Source organism: Nuphar pumila, chromosome 12, assembly GCF_984573655.1.
Source record: "Nuphar pumila chromosome 12, dmNupPumi1.hap1.1, whole genome shotgun sequence".
NCBI classification, from domain to species: Eukaryota; Viridiplantae; Streptophyta; class Magnoliopsida; order Nymphaeales; family Nymphaeaceae; genus Nuphar; species Nuphar pumila.
Genome location: NC_143260.1, coordinates 24,123,350 through 24,132,279, shown reverse-complemented (window position 1 = coordinate 24,132,279; position 8,930 = coordinate 24,123,350). Strand labels below are relative to the sequence as shown.

The 8,930-nt window shown below is 37.3% G+C and overlaps 1 protein-coding gene across 1 annotated transcript in view; it reads right to left on the bottom strand.

Moving 5' to 3' along the window:
• Nucleotides 1-4,015: 4,015 nt before the first annotated feature.
• The window catches only part of LOC149820331 (ATP-dependent zinc metalloprotease FTSH 5, mitochondrial-like), a 57,871-nt gene continuing 52,956 nt past the window's right edge, over nt 4,016-8,930 (bottom strand). Inside the window, exons 6-7 of the mRNA XM_089983407.1 lie at nt 5,351-5,827; nt 4,016-5,274 (exon numbers count right to left, since the gene is read on the bottom strand). Of these exons, the coding sequence (XP_089839533.1) occupies nt 4,363-5,274; nt 5,351-5,827 (1,389 nt within the window). The 3' untranslated portion in view covers nt 4,016-4,362. The remainder of the gene's footprint in view (nt 5,275-5,350; nt 5,828-8,930) is intronic.

The following is an 8,930-nucleotide window of genomic DNA, read 5'->3' as shown; positions in this document are numbered from 1 at the left end:
GGGTAAGGGCATAGCTGAGGGTGGGGTTTGGTTACCTTTCTAGTGTCATGTTTTACTTTACATATATAAATATTCATCGCGAAATACCAAAGATATAAATAGAAGACATAAGACATTGGAATAATTCATTTAAAAATAATAGATAAATATAAAAAAGTAATTTATTAAACAACTCTTAACAAATAGATTATATAAGACATTTGAGTTGTTCATTAAAAAAACAGATAAATACCAATAATCAATTCTACAAATAACTCTTAACAAATACTCATACATATTGTTATTCATGCTTCCACCTATTGTAACTCACCACACACTATACTTGTAAGACCCAACATCCTTGTGTTTTGTTCTTTGTCTATTCACCTTAAGTCATTCTACTTTATGAACTACTTTTGGTGGATAGACAAAAATAAGAGTTGATGGAGTGATGTGTGAGATATTATCTACCATCAGAAAGAATAAATATGCATTATATACAGCTCAAAATTATTCAATCTACATAAAAAAAAAAACTAGACTGACAGATCATTGACTTTTTTGCATATTCGGTTTTATGAGACATTAAAGATATAAATTCTTTATAGCTACTATTTTTTAAACTACTATATATCTTCAAATAGAGTAATTAATACTATGATAGTATATTTTAACCCTTTTATAGGTCATCATTAACTGCCTATACCAACCACACAACATATCATTCATGTAATAAAAATAACATGTGAGAAATATCATCCATATACACTTCATACATTCAATTAACATAACTACCTATAGCAACCACTTTAAAAACCAACTACCCATAATAACCCCTTAACTCTTATTCAATGCATGTACACAGTAAACCCTAGCCTCATTTCACTACAACAAAAATAGTGAATATTAACTAAAGGCAAGCAAAGAAATATAAATCACCTACAACACACACACATACATATATATCAATAAAAAAACCTAAGCATAGTAAACTACAAACGGTAAAATCCAGTGATAAATATTAAATAAAACTAAAAAACATATAAAAAACACCTACAACAACAACCAAAAAATAAATACACATGATGCTATTAAATGCTTATATCTACAACAAAAGGAAAAAGTTTGGAATAAAATAAAACAATCAACATACATATTATTTATATGAAATTACTTTTCGACCTAACCTAGGAAGTCGATGAGAAGGATACTGCAACCTCATCAGAATACAACAAAAAGTTTTCTAAAAAATTGTTGTAAGGATAGAGAAAAATGTTAAGGGATCTAGAAGAAAAAGGGTTAGGGTTCTTTATAGAAATAAATGAGAAAAAAAGATAAAAAATAACTTTATATATGATTCAACAAGCATGTGAATATAAGAAAATTTGCACACCAAAAATGTAGTCAGATCGCCCTATATTTGAGAATCTCTTTGAGGATAAGTTACTTAATGGAGATATGCACGATTTTATGTAAACTTCATACTATATATGCAAATTTAATAAAATATTTACAAAGTTTCGGCAGATTTCAGTTACAGGAAGTTCACATATTTGGTTATGCAAACTTTGTACTATATATATGAAGTTGGTTTGCAAAGTTTCGTTATAGAAAGTTCACAAATATATTATGTGATGCGAATTTAGTGAAATATTTTCAAAGTTATGGCAAATTTTAGTTATAGAAAGTTCACAAATTTAATTATTCAAACTTCATATTATATATACAAATTTAGTAGAATATTTGTAAAGGTTCAACAAGTTTCAGTTACAAGAAGTTCAAAAATTTGGTTATGCTAACTTTATACAATATATGTGAAGTTAGTTTGCGAAGTTTTGACATGTTTAAGTTATAGAAAGTTCACAGATTTGGTTATGCAAATTTTGTACTATATGTGAATTTAGTGGATTATTTGTAAAGTTTTGATAAGTTTCAGTTATAGAAAGTTCACAAATTTGATTATGCAAACATCGTACTATATATGCGAATTTAGCCGACTATTTGCAAAGTTTTGATAGGTTTCAATTACAATAAGTTTGCATATTTGGTCTTGCAAACTTTGCACTATATATATAAATTTAGTAGAATATTTGTGAAGTTTGGACATGTTTTAATTACATGAAGTTCTAAAAAATGTGTGAATCTACCTTTTAATGAGAGTTTGCCATACCCGAAGACTATACTGATATATTAAGTGAACTTCAGAAGGTCCGCTCCTGCAAAATGTAAAATGGTCTTAAAGAAATCAAGTATTTACGAATTTAGACATGATGCATTTCAAAAAATGTAAAGCATTTTGAAAACGTACCATTTTTGCCATCATTTTCCATTTATCAAATGCAAGCATATCAAGTTGCAGTCAATGATTAGGGGTTTCTCTTTGCCCTTAGCCAAAAAAGGGGGAAAAAGTATTGTACCTAATGACACATGGTTGTGCATCATATGTTGATCACAGCTGCCCAACAGAATGCATCTTGGCCGTCCACATTCTCACCTATTTGTGCATATGATCCTAGCCGTCCATGATGCATTTGTTTGGACAACTACGAATTCAACATATGTCATAGGATACGATCGTTGTCTGATCAAGACCCGGAACAACTCCCAGGAATATTTCTTGTGAATAGAACTAGGAACTGCCCCTGATGATTCGGCTATTGACCCTTAAAATGGTGCAGCATAAATAAAACTACCGAACCACTGACCCAGTCTGTTGAGGGTGCGTTTGACTCGCTGGACAAACATCACCTGGACACACCATCCAGGACCGACTCACATATCCCATGCACCAGGAAGCAAGCAGTCCACGCTGGGACCACTTGGTTCCTTTGTATCAATCGGGGGACAGCATCTGGGCAGGGGCCGGTCTGTCCCTACTCGGGTGCATCCTGTGCCCTGACTGGACCTACCTTGGTAAGGGTGGCATAAAGATATCGGCAGTTCCAAGAACAATACAAGCCCAGTTTGATCATAACTAGCCGAGTTAGCACATCGAAATCTTGCTAAACCTGTCATAAAAACAAGCTACAAAGGTCGCAGCTCGGTTTTGGATATGGGTTCTCACAGCTACCTTCCATTGGAGTGCTTTCTTTTAGTTCTCACCTTATTCCGAGTGAGCTTTTTCTCATTGAGAATTTGCTTGTGTGGATCTTTTCTTGATTGAACTTCTACTGTATATTTATTAAGCCTATTCACTTTCTTTTTATTCCTTTCATAGCTTGCCCTAGAAGATAAACTAAGAATATATCCATCCATAGTCCGGCAGGAAGATGCAGCGCTTTCATCTGTCATACTCATATTTCCATCGCAGAATGCATCCAACAAAGGGTTTTATTATTGAAAACACTCAGATATATCAAATCTGAATTCTTCAATAGTTTTTCCCAGTTTTTGTAAAGCGCCGCTCGGTTGGAGACCAAGGATGGCAGTGGACCAGGGCAGGGGACAAGGTCTCCACCCCCGCCCTGTCTCAAAATTTTGCCCTCCATCCCCATCTCAAGATGGCTGTCCCCATCCCATCCCTGTTCCCGTTTCTGTCAGCATCCCGTCTCAAAATAAATTTATTCTTATTTTAAGAGGATTAAGAAGAAAATAAGGAGAGAAAGAGTTTAGGGTCAAGAATATATGTATATATATATATATATAAAGATTTTATAATATATGAGAGTATATTAATAATTTCATGATCAGGACGGAGCGGGGGCAAGAGTAAGTCTATCCCCGCTTTCATCCCCATACAGGTTTTGATTTTCACCTTCATCCTCCCCAGTCCAAACAGGGCAGGTTTGGACGAACCCTCGTTTTAAGCCGGTCCACTGCCATCCCTATTGGAGCCTTGAAACACATTTCAGATAAATTCCATACAAAATGTACATTGTTTGACAATATATTGACAGCTAACTCATGTTTGAGTTGTCACATTTTTTGGGAGTAAAGCATGAGACAAACTATGTATAGGACCTAATTTATCCAACACCCCATTTTATCCCAAAATGTGCAATTGAACTAGATGACCTTGAAACTTACTCCATATGTAGAAAGATGTCCCTTTAAATTATTTAGGGATCAAATATCATTATGATTCAACAGACTTCAAGAATTCATGGTTAGGAATTAAGTTTAACAACTTGACGAATGCACCTCAAGAAAAAATGTGTAAGGCAAGCATTGAGCAACAATGAAACTCAGATGTCGGAGGGGAGGGGCGTGTGGTAATTTGAGGTAAGTGTAGATGTCCCACTGCCAATGCTTCATACAATTCATTCACTCAACGTACTGTTTACATGATGGTACCCCGACTCTCATCAAAGCATCAAATATACGCTATAAAGAGTTAACTACTATACACCTTATGGCCGCTCCAACTAACAAATCTGGGAGGCTTCATGATCCAACTGCTTGAGTGACACCTTTCGCCTTGGCTGCAGCTGCAGCAGCAGCTGCTGCTGCAGAAGCTGCTGCAGATGGTGTAGCAGATGGGGGAACCTCTGCAGTTGTAGAGTTGGACGGCAAGGTTGTTGTCGGATGCAGTTGCTGCTGCTGGGAACTCAGTTGGGCCAGCAAAGCCTTTATCTGGCTACCGGTCAGCGTTTCGTGCTCAAGAAGTGCATTAGCAAGCGCATGAAGCTCTTTATTATGTGTTGTCAAGATTGTCTTCGCATTGTTGTAAGCCCTATTTAAGAATTCCCTCATTTCCTTCTCAATTACCAGCCTAGTTTCAGTACTCATGCTCTTTCCATTGTCGTCATAATCATGAGAAACCAACCCAACCTCCTTGCTCATCCCATACTTGGTGACCATTGCCCTTGCCAGAGATGTTGCCTGCTGAAGGTCAGAAGAAGCACCAGATGTAACCTCACTCTCTCCAAATATAAGTTCTTCTGCAACGCGTCCACCCATGCACACATCCAAGCGTGCCAGCATCTGTTTCTTTGAAACACTTGTCTCATCTTTTTCTGGCAACTGAGTAACCATGCCAAGAGACATTCCCCTGGGAACAATTGTGGCCTTGTGCACAGGAAGGGCACCATCAGTATGGATGGCAACCAGGGCATGTCCGCCTTCATGAAAGGCAGTCAACCTTCTTGATTCTTCAGAGATAACAGCTGACTTCCGTTCGCTTCCCATCATGATCTTGTCTTTTGCATACTCTAAATCAGCCATGCTGACATCTTTGGCACCGTCCATTGCAGCCTTTAAAGCAGCAATATTCACCAAGTTTGCTAAGTCTGCTCCAGAAAATCCTGGTGTTCCTCTGGCTATGACCATGAGATCAACATCATCTGCTTTCAAGACCTGAATATGTACGAAATTAGCAGTTAACACCATAAAAGTTCTTAAGAATAAGCACTTAGCATGGGACAGAAGATACCTTTGACATGTGTGACTCCATAATTTGCCTGCGTCCTTCAACATCTGGATTTGGGACCACAATATGACGATCAAATCGTCCAGGCCTAACTAGTGCTTTGTCTAAAGACTCCGGAAAGTTGGTTGCAGCGATTACAATAATCCCTTCATTTTGTTTGAAACCGTCTAACTCAACAAGTAACTGATTCAGTGTCATTTTCATGTATTGTTGGTCCTTTGGATTTCGACTTCCTCCTATTGCATCAATCTCATCAAGGAAGATAATGCAAGGAGATCGTTTCTTTGCTGCTGCAAACAGGTCCCTTACCCTCCGGGCTCCCACACCCACAAACATTTCTTCAAATTCGCTTCCGCTGCAAGAAAAGAATGGAACACCAGCTTCCCCTGCAATGGCTCTCGCTAGCATGGTCTTACCTGTACCTGGTGGGCCAACAAGCAAGACGCCTTTGGGAAGCTTTCCCCCTAAACGGGTGAAACGCTGCAGCAACAATGGAGAGCCAAATTAGAATCAATTTTATTTGAGCTGTCCCAGGAGACAGAAAAAGGGTTAAAACAGAAGAAACCCCGAACACACTTAGTCCTGGTAAACTTAACCGATCACAAGGATGATAAAAGAATCAAATGCAGGCAAGTGATATCTAAGAGATATTTCTGATCCAAATCAATAAATTAGACGTATGCACGCACAGGATGTAAAATAATGCTAGTAAACAAAAACCTTATATTTGTTACAACATTGGGACCAAGAGTCTGCATCATCAGTCTTGTGTGTACTATTTTAATACAACATATTTTAGTTTCTGTTCTGTATCAGATCAATGTCATAAGGAGTTGCAATATGGATCAGAAGAGCGAGTAGCAGCTAGAAAGTACAGACTAAGGTTTCCTTTTTGTAGAACATACGATGTGCTATTGTGATGTACCTAACAGTAGAATTGGATTCTACAACTTTGTCCCCTAAATGTAATCAAGCCCAGCCTGCACGTTATAGATGCAGTATGGTTGGTATTTGGTAGTGGCACATAAGTCAAGCTAACCCTGAGCTTGAGCTGAGGTCAGCATAACGTACCAGGCTCAATCTAAAGTGAAAAATAAACTTATTCAATAGGCAAATTACACCTTATAAAAGAACCATTTGTAGCACTTTTTATAGCTAAAAAATCATGAAATATAAGAATGATCAATTTTATTTTAGTTTTTATTTGTTTCTAGTTTGATTCCATATTGCTTTATTTTTTATTCATATTTTGCTTTTAAATTGAAACTTCGCTTCCCGCTTCGTATAAATTTTAAAATGCCTCGCTTCTCGCTTCTGCTTCCTGTATCGTTTCCCGCTTCCTAGTTTGGCAACCTTGCTTGAAACCATGATCTCAGGTTTGCCAAAAAACTTTAAATACCACAAGAGCATGAAGTTTTTGTGTCTGTGTATATATGGTAGGTGGTAACTGCCTACCACCAGCCTAACAAGTTTTTGAAGGGCTTTTCATGTTTTCCTTAAATCTGACTGAGCAGATGTGTTCTACATGCTTGCTTTTATAGGAATCGACTCTTGGATCGTCTGATTCTGATGCACAGGTAGGTAGGTTTTTATAAGATTTAAAAATCGATGGTCTAAAATTTTCAAAAATATTCAAGGCTTAAAAAATGATGTTTTTTATCGAAAAAAATTATCCAAGTGTCGTTACCTAGCAAATCGACCATGCCGAACACATCTGCAGGGTCAGACTTGTGAAAAAACACAAAAGCACTGATTCGTTCGTGGTAAGTTGGCGATAGGCCAGAAAAGTGGTAGGCAGCTACCACTTTATATATATATATATATATATATATATATATATATATATATATATATAAAGAGAGAGAGAGAGAGACTAGAATATGAGAACTAATGTGTGAACCACTATTTTCATATATTTTTTGTTCCCTTCTCTTGAATCTAACCGTACCGATGTGATCTACATACTTGGTTTTAGTTCCTGAATTATCCGATTTGATGCATAAACAAGATTTTTTTAAGGCTTTTAAACCAATCTTCATAAATATTAAAGCATTCAAAAATCACATTTTTTCATCGAAAACACACGATCCAATGCTTGATTCCTAGCAAATTCACCATGCCAAGCACATCCGCGTGATTGGATTTGCAAAAAAAGTGTTGGAAATGCCCATATTTCAGTTATCATATTCCTCTCTCTCTCTCTCTCTCTCTCTCTCTCTCTCTCTCTCTCTATATATATATATATATATATATATATATATATATATATATATATATATATAGCTGTGCAACCCTTAAGGTGCACAGCTACCAGTGGAACGCTGCTGAGCGTCCATCACAGGGGGCGTGATGGATGCTCAGCCTTTTTTCGTTGCAAAAAATGCTGAAAACAGCATTTTTTAGCCAAAAAATGACATTTAGCAGTGGTTTTTGCCCCCCGCTAAATATCATCGCAAAAAAATGACCCGCACGTCCCTCCTGAGGCATTAGCGCCACTAAACATTCCAGCAGAACTGGGACCTTTAGTGGAGCTTAAAAAGCATCGCTAAAGGCTAAAAAACACACAAAGAGCATTTTTTCCAGTTTTTAGGCGCTGGCCATCCTTCACGCCCAGCAATGGACAGCCAGCGTGTGCGCAACTACCACTTTTTCTATATATATATATATATATATATATATATATATATATATATATATATATATATATATATATATATAACATAGCAGCTACACTTTAAATAAGCTCATAAACAAGCTTTTATGAGCTTTAATGATCCTGAGATCAGGGATTGAACATGGCTTGTTTAACTAAATGAGTCTGAGATTAGGCTCTAGCTTGGCTTGTATAGCTAACTAACTGAGATTGAGCCAAGCCCTAACAACTGAACCCAACCTTCCTGAAAGTATAATGAGACTAATAAAGTTATCTAAAATGCTATCAGTTAGAATTAAAACCTAATAGAACCTTGTTTGGACATATCTCTCACAAACACTTCACATCTCTCAAGGCAACACAACTATGACACTGATACGTGCGCGTGCATACACACACAGTGCCATGCCCCTCCATCTTAATTTTACTAAAACCACACATCTCCCCAAATATGTCCATATCGTGTCCTATATCTGCATTCATCTCTATGTGACAGAATCTGTCTATGTTGTGTCTTATACCTGCATCCATCTCTATGTGGCAGTTGGAGACAAAGCAACAGGTGTAATGAAATGGCATGGAATCTGAGCCACAAGAAAAACAAGACTAACAACAATTTTATCAAACATAAATGAAATCTAAATGCATCATCATTGTGACGGGCAAAAATTTTCTACGAGCCCGTGCAGCGCCAAACTGCCCAGTCTGGCCAGCCTAACGACTTAGGTCTTGCACAAACTCTTTTCGTGATTGCCAATTCGATTATTGGGACTGCGCACCACCTCATGTGCAGATGCCTAGCCCAAGCCACGGCTCCGCGCATCTTCCTTATACGCAGAACACAGTGCTCTTCAGCAAATGTGCGAAATCGGTCATCGTCCAAATTTCGAGGGGTGATGCTCACGCCCATCCGAACCAACAACACAAATT